At 42.3% G+C, this 25007-nt stretch overlaps 1 protein-coding gene across 4 annotated transcripts in view; it reads right to left on the bottom strand.

The window, feature by feature from the left end:
- LOC133222201 (multiple epidermal growth factor-like domains protein 6) overlaps positions 1-25007 on the bottom strand; it is a 204661-nt gene that overhangs the window by 5880 nt on the left and 173774 nt on the right. For all 4 annotated transcript variants that reach the window (XM_061371691.1, XM_061371692.1, XM_061371694.1 and 1 more), the window contains 11 exons: positions 24525-24653; positions 18273-18401; positions 13419-13547; positions 11823-11951; positions 11203-11328; positions 9399-9527; positions 9080-9208; positions 7846-7977; positions 2976-3104; positions 1971-2096; positions 1165-1293 (listed from right to left, as the gene is read on the bottom strand). In XM_061371691.1, coding sequence (XP_061227675.1) covers positions 1165-1293; positions 1971-2096; positions 2976-3104; positions 7846-7977; positions 9080-9208; positions 9399-9527; positions 11203-11328; positions 11823-11951; positions 13419-13547; positions 18273-18401; positions 24525-24653 — 1416 coding nt within the window. The remainder of the gene's footprint in view (positions 1-1164; positions 1294-1970; positions 2097-2975; positions 3105-7845; positions 7978-9079; positions 9209-9398; positions 9528-11202; positions 11329-11822; positions 11952-13418; positions 13548-18272; positions 18402-24524; positions 24654-25007) is intronic.

The following is a 25007-nucleotide window of genomic DNA, read 5'->3' as shown; positions in this document are numbered from 1 at the left end:
GCAGCCTATGGGTCATTACAGAGATTTCAAGGAATGGACAGAAGTGAACACAGGTGGCCTACACAATGCAAAGTTAGCCTGTTACTGGTAAACTGCATTTTTTAGTGCCTGTCCATAGTGGTATTCACACTGTGAGTGGCTCCATTTAATTAATATCATTCCTTTTCTCTCTGCACACACGTATATGTGAAACAGGTCTCTGAGTCTTCTCCTGAGGTTCAAAGTGAAACAATTACATTAAAGAATGCTGCTAAAAAAGTGTAATTTCTGTATGACACTTCAGATACGAATACTTCCTTAAAATGACCAGTTCCTGGAAAAGATCAGTACAGAGTTTGAGGTGCACATATTGTGATGTCGGGAACAGAAAGGCTGTAAGTCAGGGCCTGGAATGTATATTGCACCATGGCAGTTACAATGTAATGGTGACATTTGTCTTGAATGTGAACTCAGAACGATTTTTATTTCATACCAGTAAACTTATGGTTTCCTGAACATTTAAATCCATAACTGTAAAGATATCTCTCTGTAGAGAGAGAAATGGGAACACAGAAATGCAGAATGATTTTTGGGAGATGGACAGAAGGAAAGATGTGGAAAGACTGTACTCAGGTCTGGCAGGAGGGTTTCTGGACTTATTACATTTTAATGAGCTGTGTCTTGTGTAAGAAAAAGCTGTCATGGAGTAGTAAGGGAGAAATAGCAGGACAATCTCAATTGCTTTTGACAGATGTTGTCAGAACTGTACTAGCAGGGAAGTCAATACATGGGAAATTCAACTGCACTCCAGTGTCAAAGGGAAGAGAGTAACAAGAGAGGAGGGTGATGTAGGATTCTGCTGACCTTGGAGGAGCATAGGAAAGAAGATACAAAACAATGTTGCCATGGAACAAAATAATACGAAAAGTTGGACATGAGAAGAAAGAGTCCATGCAAAGGAATTTATAAAACTTACAGAGCAGGACTCAGAAGAGAACTATCTCTGAAAAAAAGACCTAAAGCTTTAACTAGGGACAGTTCTGTGTGAGAGAAGCTAAGACATGAATGCAGCTGGGAGGGTGCCTACTTGACCAAAAACTGTCCCCTTTTGTGGGTCTGTATCTGTAGACACCGTGAACCCCTGCTTGAATGCACACAATCACTATCATCAAAGCAGAAAATTACCTTTCTCACAGAATTTTCCTGTCCAGCCAAGCCCACAAGTGCAGTTGCCATCCACATGGTCACAGATACCGCCATTCTGACAGGTACACGTCAGGAGGCAGTTGGGGCCATATTGTCCCTGGGGACACACTACAGAGAATTAACAAAGTTTGAAAAAAAAAAAAAAAAAAGTTAGCATCCCAAAAAAGGATGAAGGTGACAGGGAAAAAATACAAACACATGCTCCCTGCAGAGTATCCCAAGTGCCTTGTGTCTGCAGAGAGCTGTGGGACACTCTACTCCATGCTAATTAGCAGTTTCATCCAAACACTTTGTCTCACCATAGCTTCTCACTTGGCTTAACTCCACATTTACTTCCTTTGCTCTTCTTCCTTTGTCCCATCTCTCAACTCGCCCTCTTCAAATCTCTGCCATTCATTTCTTTCAGCTAAAGCAATTTGCTTCTAAATTTAGTCCCATCTATCCACAGCTCCTTCACACTGCTCACATCAGGTGGTTCAAACTACCCTTTTCACTTTCTATGTTCTGTTTGGACTGCAGTCTCTCAAAGGAGTTGTTTTGGATTTTTTGAGAAACTGGTGCAATGGTACCAAATGTGGTGGAGCAAAGCGGTGAGATATGGGCAGGAGAAAGGCAGGGTGGTGGAGCGGAGAGGGACAAGGGGCAGAGTACAGAAAACTGCAGTGTTATCAAGGAAAAACATTGGGAAACACACTTGTAAACAATGTTTGGAGCTGAGTCCTATTTGCTGGTTGCTCTAAGTATGTCATCAACTGACAAGATGACCTTGGGTCCTGCTTTGTTACCTTGCTGACAGCTGGGTCCCATTTGGCCGGGAGGACAGGTACACTTGCCAGTGCGTGGGTCACACTGACCTTTACCACATGCACAGAACAGGGTGCAGTCCTTCCCATATCGATTTTCAGGGCAAGCTGAAGGAAACACATTCTTTTGTTAAACACCCTGGGTATCCAATGCCAGTTTTCATTTTTAACATAGGCAGGATCTTAGAATTAGCTTTGGTTTTATTCCAGTTAGTGTGCTTTAAAGCAATAACTATGAAACCAAACCCCATCCAAAGACACAACTGCTTAATTCTCTAAAACTTTACTTAAGGTTATAAATATAACCCATGGCTTCACATGGAACATTTAGTAGGTTTCCTACCAAAAAGGAGAGTGTACAAGTGGAGTATCAGCTGCTCATCCTTCCAGCTAAAGGCTTCTGACAAGTCCTTCTTTCTTTAATATTGATGCTGTCCTATGCTGAAGAACAAAGCTATAGACTACTAAACATTAAAACACTGCCCTTCTGTGAATAAGTTGAAGAGAACTTCACAGAGAATGTAACTTTGGAAATAGCACAGAAAGTCAGCCACACTATTTAGCTCTGAAATAGAAAAGTAAAAGTAGAGTTGCCATGAAGTTTTTACCAGTTTTGCCATGACAAAACTTGATCTTTTTCCCATTTATTGAAACTAATGGCAGCACAGTGTGAAGCAAAATATTTGAGCTAATTTCTCAACCTAGAAATTTTAGACAGGAAGAAGGAACTTGAGCAATTCATGCTGAGCTGGCTTTAGAAATAGATTTGGGCAAGCAGGTTGTAATCCTGGGATGAGTGTCTTTGCTTCTACACATGCAGAAGAGAGAGAAAATATTTTGCAAGAGATTTTTTACAAAGCTGGAATCCTGATTTACAATTCAAGGAGGAGGTAGCTGGAATCTGTCTGGTTTTCTACTGACAAGCTCTTATGCAGATTACTCTTTCTGCTGTTTCTTGAAAGAAGCAGAACATGAATGTTGGCTTACTTTTACTACAGTCGGCTCCAATAAAACCAGGCGTGCAATCACAAGTTCCTGACGCGGGGTCGCAATGGCCTCCATTCATACATTTACAGAGGTTTTGGCAGTTTGAACCATAAGTACCTTTTGGGCACCCTATTTTAAAAGAACAAAACAGCAATTAGGCTATGTGCTATTGAGCCCTTTGCATTTCATGTCATAAGCACTTTTGTTACTTTCAATCAAAATAAGTTTTTCATTTTCTAACTCTATTCACATCTATAGGGCCAGGAGGAGGCACTGATGAGCAGATGGCTGCCTCAGCCAATACAGTCCATTGGGCAGCAAGGCAGCACTGACTTGCAATGGCAAACCCCTGAAGAGCTGGAACAACTGATGCCACAGATCCCAGTCTGACTACTCCTGGCTCTGTCTGCTCTTCCCATTCTTCAGATGTGACAGCAGCAAGAAATGCAAGCCCACTTATTCAGAAGTTTTCCTCTTTGATTTCTGTTCCAAATCAACCTATTCGCCCTTTCCCTCCTATGGCGGAGATGGAGAGATGGGGCCCTGGTCCCTCTTCCTTTGAGCAGTGACAGTCTACTTTGCCTGAGGTGGTGAAAAGCCTTTGTCCATCTCTGCCTATTTTAGCAGTTATTTTAGCTGACCAGTTATGGATACTGGGGCAGGTCTCACCTTTTAAAGATGTTTAAGTTGGAGAAAGTTTCTTTTCTCTATAATCTACTCTTTCTCTCCAAACTGAAGTTGGCATTGCTCTGGCACATCTAGTGCTGTGCATGGAGGATGATGAAACTGTACACATGACAATAACATGAAATTTCAGAATACACCTTCTCAGAAGATAGATACAGGAGAGAGATGGTTTAAATGCAAAGCCAAAAAATTCTCTGACTAAAATCACAAAGCAGATGTATTTCATATTAACCGGAAGAAACATGGATGGATTGCTAAACCAGGGTTACATGACAACAAGATGTCCATGAAGAGGTTTTTGAGGTGGTAGCAAGTATTTCTGGTTTGGTTTTGGACAGCTAATGTTGAAGGAACACTGAATACAAGACCAGGGAGACATTAATGCATCTGCCATGCTTAGCTCATGTCCTCAAGATACTCCTTGGAAGAATGGAGCATGGAACAGAGGGAGAGGTGGGCAGAACTGCTAAGCACATGCCTGTGTCTGTCAGGTTTGCCTCCAGTGTGCCATCACTGAACTCTGGAGATGCGGGTTATTAAATATTTTTACTGCATTGGAATAGGGAGAAACCGGTGCTTTTAGAGCCACGTCACCATAATTGAACTGTTACGCTAGTGCTACTACATTCACATGCTATTTCTTTGCTCTTTCCTTCTCTTCCCTTGGAAAAAGGCAAGAGTATGGTTAATTTGGAAATCTGGTTGAATATATATTTGCACACATCTCCAAGCAACAGATCTCTCTCAATCTGTGCGTAAGTAACTTCATATATATATTTTTTTTTTCTCTTTCCTGAAGACATGAAAGCATGCTCTGAGCAGCTAGTGAAATCTCTGGATATTTTGAACTATTCAATAGAGAGGGAGAGCTTATGATGAAGCTTTAAAGGGATGTCTTTTAAAATAAAACTGAAAATTGGCTTCTCCTCAAATCAGGACAGCAGATCATAAGAACTAAACACATACACACTTTTATACCATGCAGATATTTGCCCCAGCCCTTCTCAAACATGGCTTCTCTGAATACTTTGTCATCAGTGCTTCATCTGTCTGTATATAAAATCCGTTTCATGTGCAAACCCTGGCATCCAGGAGAGAGCCCTGCAACATCTATTTCATTTACACCAAGACACAAAGTTAAGGACACACCCAGATTCAATAATTCAATTGGACTCTCAGTGACTTTCTCCTCTTCTCCTCCCTTTCCTTTCAGTCATCATTTGGCTTTTCTCTTTTTTTATTTCTGTTTCCCACAGTCCCAAGCCCATTGCTTCTCCCTGGCAAAGCCCTCAGAATTGTCCCTCAGCTCAACACTAGCAAGAGCTGCTCCATTACTGAAAGGGATGCAGTAACAACCCCCCTTACAAATTTATTTACCCTTGCAGCATTTTATTTATTTTGGTTCAACAGGGAGCAGCACAAGCAGGGCAAACACATCAGCTGCTATGTTCACATGATTATTAATAAGGCCATCTCATCTGTTACTATTTTGTAGTAGATCTTCTATGCAGGTAGCTAGGGTAATTTACAGAGTGTCCTGCCATGTAAGTAGGTTCTGCCTTCATAAAGCGGGCTAGCCTCTAACCACCAGTTATCTCATAAAGACATTTTCTAATTTAACAGTTTCCTGTGCATCTGACTTCTGTTTTTCTGAGAACGGCAGGAGTGGCAGCCAGATTTTACAACTCATTTCCTGATTTTTTTCCTTCTGATTTTGTCGGCTTTGCCATGACCAAGAGCTCCTAAATCTTTGCATACCAACTGCATACACTGGGGCTTTTCTTAGCAGTTATTAATTGCATTGTCAAAAAAATCACTTCTGAAGCATCCTGTTACCTATGCTTGAAGGTGAAGCTGGTGAGGTCTTTCTGGCTCAGAGTTCACCCAGCCCAGTAAATGCCACAGAGACATAGCATGTCTTTTTTTTTTTAATCCATTACACCACCACTTACTGCTTTTTATTCATAACTTCACTCAAGTAGATCTGCCTGTCCACTGAGTTATGGACAACTGATGGGAACCTTATTGCTAGTTTGTCTACTTCCTCTGGATCCTGCCAAGAGACTGTTTCAGCTCTTCACTCCAAAATTTGAGAACATGAAAGCCTCGTTGCTCTTGGCTCCTGGAAACTCGACTTCCCAGCCAACTACACCTTTTATAGATACTTTCTTGAACCCTTTTTCACAGTACTATAAATATAGCAATAGTTGCCAGAAAGCGTTTCCAGCAGCATCCAGCCACATGTTGACTGGACTGAAGCCCATTTCACGTCTTTGGGAGCGGCTCCCTATGCTGTTCTTAATATTATATCGAATGCTTCTTCATCCTGGAGCAGCCCTGTTTCTCCCTGTAGTGAGGATAGTGGGAACATGCAATATTCCCACCAAAGTAATGCTAGCTATCCTTGGTTATCAGACAGTCACTTTAGAATCAGGTCCACAATCTCTCACTCCACTAACCTAAACCTAAAAATAACTCACTCTTAATATGTTTTCCATCAACTTTTATGTCTATGCAATAGTCTGAGTGGCACAGGGGAGAATAGGTAAAAAAAAGCTCACATAGATGCACCCTCTCTGAACCTCTACCATTCCATTACCTCTCCAGCAAACATTTAATAAAACCGTATTTATTAAGAATTTGCTGCACAAAATATTACGTATTTTTGGAATCAAAGAGAACACAGTGCCACGAAGGCTCATGTCTCATATGTTGTAGGTTTAATCCTAGCTACAGAGAATTCTGTGCCAAAATCCCCTCTGAATGCAGTGAACTACAGACTTCATTTTGCAAGTAATTTCTTTTTATATCAGGACTTCAGTGTAATAATGCTTTAAATTTCAAAATTCTGAAATAAAATCTTAAGGATCTAAGCAAGCTTAATAACTTACTGTAATCTATGGAGATTTAGTACTATATGCACAGGTAATGACTACTGAAAGACTGCTACATAAACGTAATAGGCTAACCATGACTAAGTCTTTTAAAATGATACTGCTAAAAAGTTGATCTCTACTACCACTCTACTATAACATTTATTATAATCTAATGTATAATGATCCAGATGGCTCTAGCCTAGGTGTTGAAGGATTGATTTTGATCTCACAGTGAGAACTGATGCACAAAGGAGGATAGAATCAATCCTTACATTTACATTTATATTTTAAAGAATAATTTGTGTTGACATGATGATAATATAAATGCCCATCTCTAAAATAAGCCCCTTTCCTATTTCTACTGAAGGAATAAAGCATAGGTTTAACCCTTACTAGAACCATATATATTGCAGCTGGCCTTTGTATCCAAAATATCACCCCAAAAAGCAAGCAAACCAAACATAGCCATGCTGGATTCCCAAGAAAAGAAAATGAGTGTTTGCCAAAGACAGGAAGACTGAGCTTGAAAGACCACAGCTTTTTTTCTTTTTTTTTAAATGAGACTTACAAGCCATGAAGCAAAAACAAAATTAAAGTTGTAAATAAAAAGGTAATAAACTGTCTCTTTCATTGGATACTTTGGTACATGTTTCTTATCAGTTGCCACATTCCACCAGAAACAACTTTACAGATGTCCTAAAATACCAGCATGCAGCATGTGGATCTGGTAATATTTTTTATGATGGAGTGTTCGGCCAATTGGCATTTGTCCTCTACACTAGTCACCATTTTTCAATCCTGAGTAACAATTTGTTTAATTTGATTGTTCCTCAGAAGGCCCTACAACTTAACTGACTTTATGAATCACTTAGATTTATTGCCAGTTGCAGCTTGTTGTTTTCTAATAACCATTTGTCCTTACTTGAGCATGCAGAGATTTTTGGGAAGTATTTTGGCCTAGGTATTTGGAAATGAAAGAGCTGTACAGTATTCAGGTGTAAATGCGAGAATGATATTGATATTCTTCAGCACGGCCTGAAATTGGAAAGAAATTAGCTAGCAAATGAGTCTTTTTTACTTTTTCTTTCCCCCATTAATCCCTTGCAATTAATACAGGCATTTTTATCACTGTAAATTTATCCCAGTCTGTACTTACTTCTTATAGTATAACTTACTTCTTATAACTAACCTATATTTATCTGAGTCAACACTGAAGGTATTGACACAGATGAACTCAGAATGCTAGCACATGCTTCTGCATAACTTGATCCTTGCTCACAAAGTGTGCAGCCCACAAAGATACTCACGGATGTTGCAGCGTGCCCCGTAGTACCCCAGGCGGCACAGGCAGTTGCCAGTCACTGGGTGACATTCCTCATTCTCAGCAGAGCACTGACATACTTGGTTACAGTTCTTGCCATATGTGCCTGGTGGACAAGCTTGGGGAAGAGGAAATGTAAACCAATAAATTAAATTTGTCTTAGTAAATATAGAACACAAACAAAGCTCAAGCTCAAATTTATTAAATAAAAGCCCTGCCTACAAAATGATGCTCTCCTCTGGGACTTTGGATTTATTACATTTACTTGGGGGTTACTTCACTGCTTGACTTTGTTTCGTTCAGTCAATTTGTGCCCAACTGTCAAGGGCCAGATACAATTTTCTTGTCACTAGAAAAAATCATAGGGAAATGTCAGGTAAAATTGACTAAAACAGCATAATTCACAAGGGATCAGGCATGTGGATAAAGACATTCTACCTTTTGCAGGGAGTTTAAACTTACAAAGCTGCTGTAGCACCAGCATCTTTACAGGTTTCTTTTGTACTGTTGACAGTCTTACTGCCTAGAGGTTTTGGATATTCCACAGCTAATTCTTGTGTTTCACTTTCATTAAGTTGCCCTGGTTGTGGGTCAGGATTTAACAGTCCTTTAGTGGATGATATGGGACACCAACGTCAATTCTTTTAATTCTTTTTTGCTGTTTTTTTTTTTTTTTTTTTTTGCTAAAGCAGTGCTAGGCAAAACATTGTAAGGAAGAACAAAGTCAAAATTATGCAGCTGGGGTCACAGAACGAGCCTATTTTCAAAGCCAGCTCCAGACAGCCAAACTCAACACTGAATTAAAAACAGATAATGACATTTCCATAAGCTCTGACAGCAGGAATAGATGGTCTCTCACAGGGACAAGGCCAACAGAAAGCAGAGCTGGTGCTTTACCCATGGCACAGTATGGCTGCAGGCTGGGCTCTGCAATCATCTCCTTAGCCTATTTTAATACAGTTTAGCCCCCTGCTTCTCCCTGCCAGCCTGTGAGCTGCAAATCTAGAGAGCGCAAACATGGCAGCCCAAACTGTGCCAGGCACAGGGGTCAGAAATGGCCAAATCATTTGGGTGAGTGACAAGCAGTGCTTATCCATCTTAACTGCTGTGAGGTTGGTGTTTCCTCCCTCTTCAGGCATTGTATCATCAGGATTTTATTTAAGAAATTAGTTTCTTAATTAATTTACAAGGGAAGTATTTGTATCTGATAACAAACTTACTTTTCTCACAGCTGTAGCCAGTGAATCCTGGAGGACATCCACACTCACCCGTCAGGTGATGGCAGGGTGTACCTATGGGACACCGGCACCTCTGGGCACAGCCTATACCATAGCGACCAGGCAAGCAAGCTGCAACAGCAACAGGACATTGCAAAGTTACTCCCTCTGAGGGATCTGCTGCGCTCATTCCCATGAGCACTCCCAAACCAACCCCACAGAGCAATGCAGGGATGAAAGGATCCTGTCATCAGCTCTGGATCTGGGAGTAAGGTACATGCCGACCTGAACTTCCTTCCGTAAACGCCCAGCAGACACTCACGTCTGTCACAGTGCCTCCCTCTCCATCCCTTTTCACAGAGACATGCTCCAGTTTGATGGTGGCAGGACAAGCCGTGTATGCAGTCACATTGCTCCTCACACCATTTGCCAAAAAATCCCACAGGGCAAACTGTGAGGAGAAGCAGAGAAAGCAATAGTTCTTCCCGCTGCATGGAAAGCATCTGTCACTGGCAAATAAGCCAGTAATGTTCTTCTTGCACATGGTGATGTATATTTAGAAGACTGCATGCCCAGAAAACATAGTTGAAAATATATTAAAAATAATAAAAACATTTAGTATTGCCTATTAATGAGTCTGCATGTGAAAACTTGTGAAAACTTAGTCCTAATCAAGAGTACAAATCCAGATGGTGTCTCTACAGATGACAATGCCATTCACATTTACATGGTTATCCACAACGGAACAGATGTTTGAATGGTGAAAATATGCTGTGTCCACATACTGCTTTCCACCTCACAGGTCTCTGGAAAGTGATCAAAGAGAAAGCAAGGCCTAAAGAAAAGGAAGATGGGCACTGCAAAGGCTTTACAGGCCATGCTGGTGTTTTAGGTTCTGTGAGTCCTCAGCACTGCAGGAGACATCAGAAAATTGCTTGTGGCTTGCAAAAAATCACAGCATGTCAGTGGCAAAGCTGAAAGCCCATTTCAAGTCATCCGACATCTACTGCTTACAAGATTTCTATTTCAGGGATTTACGTGGCTCTAAACACACCAGACAGCTATGTCAAATCTGGGCAATCTGGACCACATGCAAGATTGGTACAAACTGAACTGTCACAGTCCAATTTGCTGAGCTCCCCCTCAGTGGCCCACAGAGGTACAGCAGCATGTAGCCGATCTGGCAAACTCTCCTTACAACTCACTCCCTTTTATATGCTCTTCGTTGTGCCCATAAGGTAGAGAAATACCTTCATTTTCTCAGCAGGCAGGGAACAGAAGGCCCAGAAAGCCAACCGTATCCTGGGCTGCATCAAAAGGAGTGTGACCAGCAGGTTGAAGGAAGTGATCCTGCCCCTCTACTCTACTCTCATGAGACCTCACTTGGAGTACTGTGTGCAGTTCTGGTGTCCTCAACATAAAGAGGACATGGAACTGTAGGAACAAGCCCAGAGGAGGGCCACAAGGATGATCAGGGGACTGAAGCACCTCCCATATGAAGATAGGCTGAGAAAGTTGGGGCTGTTCAGCCTGGAGAAGAGAAGGCTGCATGGAGACCTCACAGCAGCCTTCCAGTATCTGAAGGGGGCCTATAGGGACACTAGGGAGGGACTCTTCATTAGGGACTGTAGTGGTAGGACAAGGGGTAATGGGTTAAAACTTAAACAGGGGAAGTTTAGATTGGATATAAGGAGGAAATTCTTTCCTGTTAGGGTGGTGAGGCACTGGAATAGGTTGCCCAGGGAGGTTGTGAATGCTCCATCTGTGGCAGTGTTTAAGGCCAGGTTGGACGAAGCCTTGGGTGAGATGGTTTAGTGTGAGGTGTCCCTGTCCGTGGCAGTGGGGCTGGAACTTGATGATCTTAAGGTCCTTTCCAACCCTAACTATTCTATGATTCTATGACACAAAATGATTTGGACAAGGGCATGTACACATGGATGGGCAGAGACCTGCCTGTGGTGCTTCTAAGATACTCGGTGAGTGCTCACACCAGCATTATCGCTTATTGGCCTACACTGGAAAATTAAGATACAATATAGAAAAGGACTTCATATCGTGGAGGGAGAAATGGCTGATTGCAGAAGAGAGTGTCCAAGCAAAGCATCTGCAGAAGGAACTGCCCTTACCAACATCACAGCGGTCCCCACTCCAGCCAGCATGGCAAATGCATTTTCCTGAGTGCTGTTCACAAACCCCATGGTGGCAGGTACAGTTCTGCTCGCATCCCTCTCCATACCTCCTGTCCCCACACTCTGCAATGAAACAGGGGACACTGATGGGGGGGCCAAGCTGGAAGGGCTCCAGAACAAACATACTTATGCCTCTGAAATAGGCTGGTCCTAAAAAAAACTTCAGTAAAGGAGATTTTGAAACCTCCCTTAACAAAATTCTCTAGAGATAAGTTGTTTTCCTCTTGGAGGATTTACATTATTTTTCACTCCTCAAATTGAGCTCATTACCTATCTTCCCTGTCCCAAAGGGACAGAGAATATCTTACTCCTCTCCTCCGTCCAGCAAGTTTCTAGCACCATTGTATATTCAAGTGCCAATGCCATATCTCCCCTCAGTCTTCTCATCTCTGACTAAACAACCCCAATTTTTTCAGCCTTTCCACACTCTGCGCTCTCCAGCCCTCTACCCATCCTCTCCTTTTTATGAGCTGTCTCCAACTGTCATCAGAACTGAATTTACCTACACAGCAACAGAAACAAGGCGCTGGAAGGATGGGGGACATGAAGAGACTCACCCAGCTCACATCCTTTCCCCTTCCAACCCGGAGGACACTGGCACTCGCCCGTTACATGGTCACATGTCGCCTGGCTGTGGCAGATGCAGCGCTGGAGACAGTTTGCACCATACCATCCAGTGGGACAGGCTGTGAAGAGGAGGTAGGACAAAAGCCTTCCATTAAGAAGGTAGAAGAAGGACACAGGTTAAACGCAACCTTTCCCAGCTTACAACACTTCTTGCCCTGGTGATCACGCAGACACTGTGGGAGGTACAGTTGAGTAAAAATGAAGCCATGACTGATAAGGAATTACATAGAACAATGTAAAACTGGTCTGCGAACAAAATAAGTGATTAAGTGAATTAGCTGTGATCCAGCAAAAGGCCTCAAGATTTTCTGTGCACACCTGTGAAAAACATCTCTTGGTTCCTACTAGTTTTCTCAGCACCAAGGAATGGAGTTACTGATTTCCTGTTTTCAGAGTTTCTTTGTACTCCTCTTAAAATCACAACTCCTTTTCTAATTGATCCTGCTACCCACAGCTGGCTGATGACATTGCACATTTTACTTAATTTTAATTAAGCAAGTTTATTAATTCCCATCACAACCAATTCCTATGGACAGAACCTCCTTTTTTGGCACAAAAAATACACACCTCTGTCATGTCCTAGAATAACATTTTTAAGATGTTAAAGAGGAGCAAGTTCTCACTCTGCAAAAGCACAGTTACCAGAGGACAGCTCACCCAGCCTCACACACACACCTACTACCTTACTTTCAAAGAGAAAAGAAATTCCCAATGTATCATTAAAGAAAAAGGTTATGTTTGACAATGTCTTCATATTTGAGAACAGTTTTTTTAACTTTTGCTTTGGTTTTGTATTTGGGGCCTTCATGTAAACCAGAAAATTTTAGTGCTGACTCCAGACTGCAGCATACATAGGACCATCCACAGCAGCATCCCTGGCTCTGTGGCACAGCTTACAGAGCCAGGTACCTCCCAGGGGAGGCACAGAAAAAAAGAGCCTTCTGCATCAGGGATGGATTGAAGTTTTCCAGCTGCTTGTATGTAGGGACTAGGATGTAAGCCTCAGGGCAGCCTTTCTTTGCCAGCCTCTTTTCTTAAGGTTCCCGGATTTGGGCTTGTATTTGAGTCGCACGTATTGGTCTAATTGCCAAGACTGGAAGTCCCAATGCCTTACACATGTTCTGGATTTAGGTTATGTCTGGAACAGTATACGGTAACAAGGAGGATCAGTCAGGTGCATGGGACAGTAAAGCAGGCCATAGAAAAAAAACAGAGGTTCATTTCAGTGTCATAATTGGGAGTTTTATGGACCTTTTCTCCCTTAATCAGCATTCAGAATCAGCTCTCTTTCCAGTTTATGACTGTTTCAGAGCTTGCCCAGCATACCAAGTTCCTGCACCTAGCCCCTGCAGCATGGTGTCACAGATGTATTTAATGGACCAATCCGTGTAATTGTGCAGATACAAAACCAATGACAACACAGAACAATTAGTTGATAATTAAAATACCAGTGAAGCTCCCCTGAGCAGAAGTGTAATTTTTCCCTCCGGTAGTTCTCTGCCAGGGGGTTGAATTTCCAATTGTACCTTCTTGGCAGGTGGCCCCTTTCCACCCTGGGCTACAAAGGCACATCCCAGTTACATGATGACAGAACGCTCCGTTGTGACACTGACATGTGTGCCTGCAGCCTGGCCCATAGCTGTCCCCCTGGCAGGCTGCAACGAGAGAATTCTGTAAAACCCCATCAGGAAGCACCAAAGGAGGCAATGCAGAGCAAACCTGAGACACAACCCAGCAACAGGGAAATCAGTTTGAAACTGGCTTCCAATGACACACTTTTCACACCATAAGGGTGCGTAAGCCCATATACAAACCATGCCTGACACTAAATAACGTGGCTTAAAAATACATATCATACATGTTCTGAAGAGGTATTTCTCAAAGGGCAGGATTGCTCAGGTGATGGATCAGCTGTCATTCCCTGCCCTGCAGAATGCCTTTGTACTAAACTAATGGTCCAGCAGAACCGCCAGCTTGACAGCCCAGGCATTTATTTGCATCCTGGTAGGAGAACTGACAACTTCATTGTTTTCAGTGTTCATTTTTCACAGCTGAATGCCTTTGCTCACCCAGAGTCTCATTCTTTGGTCAAAGAGGGCTGATATTTTCAACATGTTCTGTTAAGCAGCTGGCTCCCAGGTGAAAACTTAGCCATCTCGCAAACGTACTCCTGCTGCAGCCCTGTTTTCAGTGCTCCTGCCTATGTCAAAAGGCAGTGATAAAAGTCCTCTAGTCTCTACTGCACTAGAGATTTGGATAGCTTTAAATGATGAAAAACTACTGCTACCCTGTTTTCTTCAGCTATCACCCAAAAAATACAAAATGAGTTGATGAAGTTGGATAGCCTCCTTGCATGGTTTTTGTGCCTGCTTTACAGAGTCTCTCCTTCACTGGCACGAAGATGTCAGAGCCTCTTGTGTCTGCGGTACTGCTGGCATGCATTGAAGAGGCAAAAAAAAGACCTGATCCCTGATCCAAAAGTGTTCGGCACTCACTGAATGTGACATCTCCTAGGATCAGATGCATACGATGACTTTTTACTGAAATCTCTATGCCTTTGAGGGTGTCAGAGTGCAGAATAAGATGTAGGGCTGTTGGAGGACACATCCCTGGGGACTGAAGTGAGGCGTGAAACCATTTTGACCTCAGGTGTGAACTTGGTTGATGTATCTGACCCATTCTCAGCCCTATTCTTCCCATCTGAGGACTTCCAGTTTTCCAATACAATTCTCACAGACACCTTTTCTCCCAGTACTTCTCTTCACGAGTGTTCATTTTTGCCATTGGTTGGATTCCATCCACACTGAAACCACAAGAAAGCGCAGGAGCTCAATCCCATCACAGTTAAAAGTGTTCTGCAAATGAGGCTTAGTTGCCAAGTTAAAAGTTCAGCCCTTCCTACTCAGCTCTGGCTCGGTTTTGGGAGCAGAACTAAATATTTCCACAATACAGACCAGAACTATATCATAATCAAGCCAAAGGAAAAACCAGCTCATAACGAGGTCCCTTGACTGGTTACTAGTGGTTTGTGTGAGGGATTTGGAGTATGCATGCAAAGCTGTTGTTATTCTTACTGAGAAGACACAGGAGTGTTCCAGTGAAAGTTCTGGTAAGAAAGCAGAAATTTCTGGAGAAGAAGATTTTAAATATTCTTTTGGGTGGATATAAACTGTTTTTAGCCTCTTGGTGGGACAGTCCTGATTATCAAAGTGCTTTTCTAAAGATTAAGATGACAAGTGATATATTGAAGCTATTTTATGGAGCTCCACAACTGAATGTACAAATATCCCTGGGCCTTTTCTCCTTTCGTCATAATAAATGCAAAGGAAAAAAGAGATAGAAAGGTTTAAATTATTAGACTTCTTCCCACTTCAAAATTTTCCTCTCAGTGCCTTTTCTCTGTAAGAGGAGGATTTATTCATTTGCAGTCTTTTATATCCCTTTTTGTATGCAGAGTAACAAACACATAAAATTGGAGATTTTCTTCCAGACTGGAAGTCAACATCAAAAATGTCGGGGAGAACAGGGAAATAAGGGGCACTAAGACACTACAGGGTGTCCAGAAGCTTTGATTTCATGCAGCTCCTGTGCATTATTCTCCCCAAAATGAAGCTTCAGCTTTAAAAGAACAGGGAATTTGCAAAGTCAGGTGCTTACGCACTGTGAAATGTCAAACCCCTGGTTATCAGTTCCCACGAGCAGAGACTCTGGCACAGCCAATCTTTTCATATTCATACATTTTGAAGACCAGTTTGGTCTCTTCTTTTTTACCACAGGGAACTGCTTCTGTGAAGATCCTGCTGAGCCCCAACAGCTCCAGAATGAGACATTTTTACTACTAATAGAATCAGAGCAAAATGCAGATGTAGAACTGTGTTCAGCTTCTACAAATCATATGCAACATGAGATTTTTTTTTTTTTAGGTGGGTTTTTTTTTGGTTGGGTTTTTTTTTTTTTTGAGACAGCAAAATTTGGACAGGTTTGTATACAGAAAGGAAGGTGGTTACATCTCTGACACAAAGAGATGCCAGATGTCAAATCCTCACTTCTGTAGCACTAAGGCATTACAAAACTTTGCGAAACTGTTAAAACCCCACCAACAAATAAGCGACATACTTTTCCTAAACTTGTTTCCCGGAAACCTGAAATATCTTAGGCAGATACTCAACCCTCCCACCAGCCCCCTCCCCAAAATAAAAAAAATCACCAAATACAAACTTAAGCCAAGGCAGAGCTTGCTTGGCAGATTTCATCCCAGATTAATAGAATTTATTTATAAGCGATTGAAAAACATGGTCTTGTAATGGAAAGTGTTAGGCAGCTTCAACAAAAAGCATTACTGTCCATATAGCCCATAATTAGATAACAGTGTATAAAATGCACTGCATGGCTGGTTTAAGATCAATTCAAACCTCATGATGTCAAAATTATTTCTCAATATCCTCCAGCACATTGCCTGAAATCTGATTATTTGAACACAAATGCTGTCCTTCCAGCTGCTAGAGCTAGCAAGTCCTAGGAACTGGCAAGGTAAATATTAAACACCAAACAAAGGTGGAGAATGGTGGGCTGGCATCTCAGACCCATGGTTGCTTTATTCTGAGCAGCTCTGGAGTGGTGTGGCTGAGGTCCAGTCTTAAAATCAAAATGCAGATTCATCATTTAGCCATGAGAAAAAAAGGTTACCCTCTGCATAATTAAGTGATCTTGCTTTTTTACTTACAGGCAAAGGAGGCCTCAGAGGCTTTGGCACCTTCACCAGTGTGAAGAATAAATCAAGTCAGCATAAAGCTCTAATGGCTCCAGCACAAGGGAATAATTATTTTTTTTCAATTCTCACGAGTAGAGGGGGGCACAGAAAGCTGTTGACAAAGAGCTACATTTCTTAATTGAATTTAATGAAATATGAAACAAAGCTTCTCATCCCTAATGCAGTCTAAGGAGCAGAGAAGGGCAAGGTGATATATTGCTAATGCCCTGACTTTGCAGTAAAAATGGGCTGTGACTGAGAAGCAAACATTGTACCTGTTCAGCATTCCCTTTACTGCTTTACAGTATGGCTATAATGGCTCTGCCTCTGCATTTATTTCATGGTCAGCTCACCAAACTACACCCACAGGAGAGTATTGCCACCACAATCGTCAGGTGGTGAGAGATAGAGATGCAAGCTTTCCTGGGGGGCCACGAGGAGGTAAAAAGGACTGCAATGGCAGGATTTTTTGCAGAAATGTCTAACAAGTGGAAAGATTCATCACCATTGACCCTCCTGTAAACAAAAAAAGCAAGGGATTTTGGAGGAGCCTTTCAGAAGACAGGTTATGTTATGTGATGGGGGAAAATGAGGGAAAAATATTACTAAGAGCAAGCGTAACCCTCAGACAGGGCTGATAGATTGTAACACGGTGTATGGCTGGAGAATGGAATTGTTTCAATACAAGTAGCATTTCTCCATTTCTCTCTGTTTATTAAATTAAACCACTTTCCTACTGCAGAAATCTGCAACCTATGGATTAAAGAAGTCCTGTGAAAGTGCTCACTAACAATGAAAGTTGGCTCCTTGTGGAGCTGCTTTGGACCCCAGGCCCTACAACATAGTCCTGCAGACAGCAGTCACAGTTTCAAAAGGTAGTACAGATGATGACATCATCTTAAAGTGAAATGAGAAAGTTGAGAGGCTAAAACCTGAAAATCTTAACCCCCCCCCCTCCCCCCCATAATTGCTAAATATTGCAAACAGGCTCAGTGATACCCATATGTAATGACATGTCGCTAAAGAAAGGAATTTAATTTGCCATGAAATTTCATGAACAGTATCTCAGAAGAGCCAATCTTATATATGCATACACACAAACATACAAAAACCCCTTATTAGCTTAAAGATTGTAGGATAATCTATACTTGTGAAAATCTAGGTGTCTTTTTTAGAAACAAACAACTTTTCTAAGAATTAGTTAAAAAGCTTTTTTGTCATGCTCAAACAAGTAGTCCCAGCTCTGATTTTTCCACATTGTGCATTTCTAACCTGTAACAATAAATGGATAATTAGATGAGATAGACCAGAAACAGTGATACATTTCATCTCTTAATGTTGCACAAAAATAAAAAGCAGAGATTCGTCATATGGTAGAAGACAGCTCTGCTATTTAAAAACTGATGCTTATAATGTTTGATGCTTATAATGTTTAACTGACAACAGCAGTTAAAAAAAAAAGTTGATTATTTACAGAGCTACCAAGAATTATTCCCCTTTTGGGCATCTTTGGAAAGGAATGTGACCTATCTAAAACTGTACACTGGTAGGTCATCCTACATTCCCAGAAGGAACCCGTTAGCACTGCAAGAGTTTGTGAATGAGGATAGTGAGTGCAGCCTATACGTACGCTGCTCGCAGGTCTCTCCCAGCCAGCCAGGGAGGCAGCGGCATGCTCCCAGGACATGGTCACAGCCAGCAGCATTCTTGCACTTGCACACCTGGTGGCAGTCAAGCCCAAAGAATCCATCTGGACAAGCTGAAAATGCAAAACATTAATTTTTTAGTAGAATTCCTGATTTTTTTCTGTATAAATTCTACCTCAGAGGTCTGAAAACACAGGGCACTGCTCGTTTTTTTCATGGATGCTTTGTCACACGTCACTGTGCTTAAGAGCCACAGCTGCTTCAAGGGTTAAGCCTGCACAACTCTGCTACTTGCATCATAAAATGTGACCCATTTTACACAAGCAACAGATTTCTGCATAGAAACGCGCAGCCGAGAATACTGAAAATCCATAAGACAGGAGCGAGAAAGGATCTGGATTCACACAAGCCAGTATCTGTGTTTCTGTAACTGACTGAGGACAACAGAAATAATTCAACGTAATGCAAGACTATGGGGCCATCCCTGATGATCTCCCTCAATTCTGAAATGTAAAACTTATGCTCCCATTTACACTTTTCTGAAGATTTTTTAACAGGGAACATAAGCCATATTGGTATAATTTACTGCTGGAATGAACGCCTGGCAAAGAGAATGAATAGAGAAGTCCAAGACAAATTAAATGTAGCAAAACAGCAGGGAGCTTAAGGAGCTCAGTACCTGCATCTAGGTCACGTAAGGAAGAGCCGACCCATAGATTTGATTTACATCTGTACCAGTGTTGACAGAAGTGAAAATAAGCCATCAGTGATTGTCCATGAGCTACATCATACCAAAATGCTGCTGTATTTGCTGAGGTGAGCAGCTCCATAGAGGAGCCTTCAACCTCGGATCGAGGGGAAAACCAGCGTCCTGGAGCCTCAGTTCTGAGCGGCGAGAGCCACCGAAGGAGTCTGCAGCCCTCGCCAGGCCTTGCCCAGGAGCCGGCAGCTCCAGGGAGCCGAGCAGGGACTCACAGGGGGTGGTGCCAGGAGGGACGGCCCTGCCCTGAGCCGGTAAAATCCGACCCAGGGAGCAAGGTTCCTCGATTGTGTGGAAGACAATTTCCTCTTGCAAGTAATAGAGAAGCCGACAAGGAGAGGTGCCATGCTTGACCTTGTGCTTGACCAACAGGGAAGGGCTGGTTGGAAATGTGATGCTCCAGGGCAGCCCTGGATGCAGCGATCACGAGATGGTGGAATTTGAGATCCTCAGGACAGTAAGAAGAGCGTGCAGCAAGCTCACTGCCCTAGACTTCAAAAGAGCAGACTTTGGCCTCTTCAGGAACCTGCTTAGTAAGGTTCCATGGGATATAGCCCTAGAGGGCAGGGGGGCCCAAGACTCTTGGTTGGTCTTCAAGGATCACCTGCTACAAGCTCAGGAGTGTTGCATCCCAACTAGAAGGAAGTGCAGCAGGAGGGCCAGGAAACCTCCTTGGATGGATAAGGTGCTCCTGAAGAAAATTCAAATGAAAAAAGAGTCTTACAGAAAGTGGAAGCAAAGACAGGCGGCCTGGGAAGAATACAGGGAAATTGTCCGGGAAGCTAGGGACCAGGTTAGAAATGCTAAGGCCCAGTTAGAATAAAATTTGGCAAGGGATGTGAAAGATAACAGGAAGGGATTCTATAGCTATTTAGCAAGCAAAATACAGACTAGGGAGAACGTAGGCCCACTCAGGAAGCTCTCGGGAGAACTGGCTACACAGGATTTGGAGAAGGCTGAGGTTCTGAATGACTTCTTTACCTTGGTCTTCACTGGCAAAGGCTCTGACCGCACCACCCAAGCCTTGGAAGGCAGATGCAGGGACTGTGAGAATGAAGACCTTGGGCCCACTGTAGGAGAGGAGCTGGTCCGAGACCTTCTTAAGAACCTGAATGTACACAAGTCCATGGGACCTGATGAAATCCATCCGCGGGTCCTGAAGGAGCTGGCAAATGAATTTGCTAAGCCACTGTCCATCATATTTGAAAAGTCATGGCACAGGTGAAGTTCATGATGACTGGAAAAAGGGAAATATAACCCCCACTTTCAAGAAGGGGAAAATGCATGACCTGGGAAATTACAGACCAGTCAGTCTCATCTCTGTGACTGGCAAAATCTTGGAGCAGATTCTCCTGAAAGGCACGCTAAGGCACATGCAAAACAACAAGGTGCTTGGTGACAGCCAACATGGTTTCACTTAAGGGGAAATCCTGCCTGACCAATTTGGTGACCTTCTATGATGGGGCTACAGAACTGATGGACAGGGGCAAAGCAGTTGATGTCATCTAACTGGTTATGTGGTTTGACAAGCTGGAGGGAAGGAATGCCATCCAGAGGAACCTTGACATGCTTGAGAGGTGGGCCAATGCCAACCTAATGCAGTTCAACCAAGCCAAGTGCAAGGTCCAAACTGGGTCGGGGCAATCCCAGACACAGCTACAGGTTGGGCAGAGAAGAGATTCAGAGCAGCCCTGAGAAGGACTTGGGGGTGTTTGGAGTGTGTGTATATATATATATATGTATATACACACACACACATGTATGTGATATGTATGTATGCATATGTATGTGTGTGTATTTAGATTATGTAAGTTCATAGCTAGAATCATAGAATGGTTTGGGTTGTAGGGGACCTTAAAGATCTAGTTCCACCTAGTTCCAACACCCCTCTAGTCCCAACCTTCCACGAGACCAGGTTGCTCAAAGCCCTGTCCAACCTGGCTTTGCACACTGCTCGCAGCCACAGCTTCCGTGGGCAACCTGACCAGGGCCTCACTACCCTCACAGTGAAGAACTGCCTGATATCTAATCTAAATCTGCCTTCTTTCAGTTTGAAGCCATTCCTCCTAGTCCTACCCCTATGTGCCCTTGTAAAAAGTCCCTCTCCAGCTTTCTTTTATGCCCCTTCAGGTACAGGAAGTCTGCTTAAATTCTATTAAATGTTAATAAATTTGTACCTATATGTCATCCTTTCCACAGAATCCCCAAATCACTCAGTCTCAGGAGTGACAGTACTCTTTAAATAAGCAGTTATAAAATATAGCTGAGCTCTTTGTCCTCCTTGTTCATTTTAAATTTATATTTAAACCCCCATCCTTGCACTTCTACCATGAAATCAGAATGACTGGCTTCCCAATAGTCTTATGATAATTACCATCACATACACTACCCAATAGACCCCACACTAATTTCACAGCTCTCTACCAGATCAGAACACCACCATTACCCATCTGGATCTTCCACTGTTGGACTCCTCTGTCCAACTCTTCTTGCCTTATGTCTTCTTCACAGCGGTGGTCTTTGTCCCAGTCTACTCGTACTGCCTCTCCCACAAATGTAAATTCAGCCTTTTAGCAGAAAGCAAAACTGTCTGCTTTGGCTATAAGTGTGGGGGAAATTTAGTATCCATAGATTGAAGCAAACTTGGACTTTCAGACAGGGATGGCAATAGTGCAACACACTGTAACATCTGCTTTAGTCTTTCTACTCTCCAAACTCCTGCTTAACATGTGACTACATACGATTGCTTCATTTCAGCTATTCAAATCAAAAGGCTCTTCCCTTCATCCTGTTCAGACTGCAGCTTCTTCTTTGGCATAAGAAAAATTTCAGGCTTACACCACTTTCCAAGTATGCACTGTCTACAGAAACAGAAGTGTGCCTCATACTAATATAAAACTGTAACGCATTTGCCAGCCTCTATTCATTTCATACCAAGGACAGAGCTGTTATCAAGTTGTAAGAAAGAGACATCAGCATGTGGTTCCAATCTTTCTGTCCTTATTTATTATGCTTCAGTAGCATGTAGAGCACAGTATACAAGGACTTCTACTTAACCCTAGGTGATTTCAAAGGCTGACAAAGTTTTCCATTGTTTAATGCAGGAACTACAAAGTGTTGTCAGCTATTCGTACACATGCACAGTATTTATTTTTCCCTATATCTTGTTAAAGCAGAAATCTTGCTGGGCTTTCTTATGATAAAGATTAACCACTGAAATTCTAAGAGAGACGCCCAGTCAGACTGTCCTGCAGACAATGCTGATTTAGGCAGAGGTTCAAATGCAACCTTTTAGTGCTGCACTTCACAAGGGCTGTATGTTGCTTATATTAATGCATCAGTTAATAAACACACTGTAGGGAAGTTCAAGACTCACTCCTGCTGCCTCCAGTTTGTGGGCTAATTGTGTGGCATTTTGGATATTCAGTCAGATCAAGCAGAGAGCTGGATAATTCTTCTGTTGCCCTGATTCCGTAACTGGATACCTGCCTTGGGCCATACAACATGTACCAGAAACAGTGGGGAACAAAATTAAACAAAATCACAGTGTGGCGAAGACAACTGCTACCTTCAAAGCGGGAGCAGCAGATGCTCAGCACTTCACAGAATTAAATCAATTATAACAATTGCCTTCCCAAACAGGAGCAGAGCAGCCCTGGCACAGGGCAGGGTGACTTGGCTGGCTCAGTGTGGTATGGCACGCTTCTAACTAATCAATATTAGGTTTTGTAAGGTACTGTCTTCTCCTTGGACTTTGAACTTAGAAGGCTGCAACAACTTCAATTTCAGTATTTCTGTGATGACAGACAAGTCCTTCCTAGCCTTGAGGTAAACCATCAGCAGTATGTGAGAAGTGTAAGGCAACTGCTGTGCCAGGTCTCAATCTCTGCATTCTTCTCTGCAAGGCACAGAGCTTGGCAAACGTGGGTGGATTGCCAAGAGGATGGCAAAAAGCACATCCCTGCCAGAAGAAAACCCTGTTATTCTGAGAGCAACTAAAAACAGAAGTGCTAAAGCTCCTCAGAGAACAGGTGCCAAGAAGGTTCTACCAAGGGCAAATCACTCACACATCTTCCTCCCTCTTCATCTTTTGGAATCAGCCAAACAGTTCTGGCTGAAACTTTCTACATGAAAAGGTAACATTGATCAGCTCAGAGCACTCTGCCTGCTGGAGAGAAAATGTGTAGAAAACAGGGTTTTACGAATGGTAAGCACTAAATTCTACTCTCCCCGCTACCATCTTCTTTCAGGAATTTATAAAGATAAAAATGTCCCATGTGAGTAATTTGGATGCTGAGACTTTTATTTTTTTTTTCCCCAGTGATGTCCCCCAAGCTTCTACATGTTCTTCACACCTACTTTGGTGAACAATATTTAGCCTCTTTGTCTCCATTTTGATTCTTGCTGGGATTAACATATTTAAACCATAGCACAGGTAACTGTATCACTTCTCCAGTAACAAATAATAATAATTAAAAAAAAACAACTTGAAAAAACAGAGTTCACTAAATAATTTTAAAAGGGGATATAATTGAGATGCCATAAATTATGAGGCAAATTCTGCAGCAGAACCTTGAAAAGAGTATTTATTTTGTATAATAATTCCTGGTAAGAATGAGAGGGAAACAACAAGCAGTATCTCATCAATGGAATTTGCTAGTTACTGGTGAGGCTGTGGAGCACCTCCCTTCCCATCAGAGGGCAGTAGTTGCCTACAAGAACTGCCACTTCCCTCCATCGTAGCTATGATGCTACCTCTGTAAAACGTCTGATAGGCAAAAGAATTGTGACTTTGGTTTAATGATCATCATTTGTAGACTCTTCAATCATTTACACTTAAATAACTTTCATAATGTCTGACTATGTGCTGCTTATGTTGCATTCAAGACACTGTTTTATATGATCTGTGCAATGATGCAGCATGACAGTAACCTCCTTAGGTGATGCAAGTCACAATAATGTATCTAAGCAATCCAATTCAATCTTTCCGACACTTTACCAAATGATCAGGTAATAGAAAATGATCTGTTGGCTTTATTAAAGTTAAAGTATATCTGTTCTTAAAGAGTTCCTTTGGGATGATTCACAGATCCATGTTTTTCCCTAAAACATGTCAGAGCCACTAGGCACAAGCAAGTGTAAGGCAGGACAAGTATCTTCCTGCTCAGTGTTCAGACAGTAGGACTCTGCTTAAACAGAGTCTTCATAAAGATGTGATTCATAAGGAATCTAAGGAATCTTAATCTCAAGGAGTCTTAAGCATGTACCTAATTTTATCTACTTTAAAACATGCGCCCATCGTTAGGCACCTAGCAAATTCTTCCTGAGTTAGGATGGAAGTGCACATTTCAATAACGTCCTCCAATTTAGTTCAATGGTTTATTTATATCAGGTGCTGTAATTTGCAAAACCAACTCTGTGCATAAAAAAATCCCATCTGCATAAACCTGAAAGGGACCAGAAGGAGCAGCAGTACCTCTTTCACAAAAGGTTCCTGTCCAGCCCGCTGAGCAAGTGCAGGCTCCGCTCACATGGTCGCAGGCAGCTCCATTCTGGCACTGACAGCTGTGATCACAGTTCGGGCCAAAGCTTCCCTCAGGGCACCCTGCAGCAAAGGAATCAAAACCAGATGACAGGTTAATTCTGGAGCAGATCAGGGATCAATGAGGAATTTTTAGATACATGGGAATCCTTACTATTTCCAAAAGAATAATCCAGGCATAATGGTAATGCCTTAAAACTGATGTGATTAAGTGTTCTCCTTGGGGTCCAAGTAAGTTGGGCTGTTTTTATTACGGTCTATTTTAGAAAAATGCCACAGTGTTGAAAAATCTGAATTCTGCACAGAAAACTAATCTCATCTGATAGCTGCAAAGCCTGTGACTTCCCAGGTTTTGCTTGATGACACTTTGCACACTCGTCTGGAGTCACATGTGTGCACATCTCCTCTGGGACTTCA

This window comes from Neopsephotus bourkii, unplaced genomic scaffold (assembly GCF_033783945.1).
Source record: "Neopsephotus bourkii isolate Nb327-2 ecotype Australia unplaced genomic scaffold, CSIRO-AGI_Nbou_v1 NB_1574, whole genome shotgun sequence".
Classification (NCBI taxonomy): Eukaryota; Metazoa; Chordata; class Aves; order Psittaciformes; family Psittacidae; genus Neopsephotus; species Neopsephotus bourkii.
This window is presented reverse-complemented; position numbering and strand designations above follow the sequence as displayed.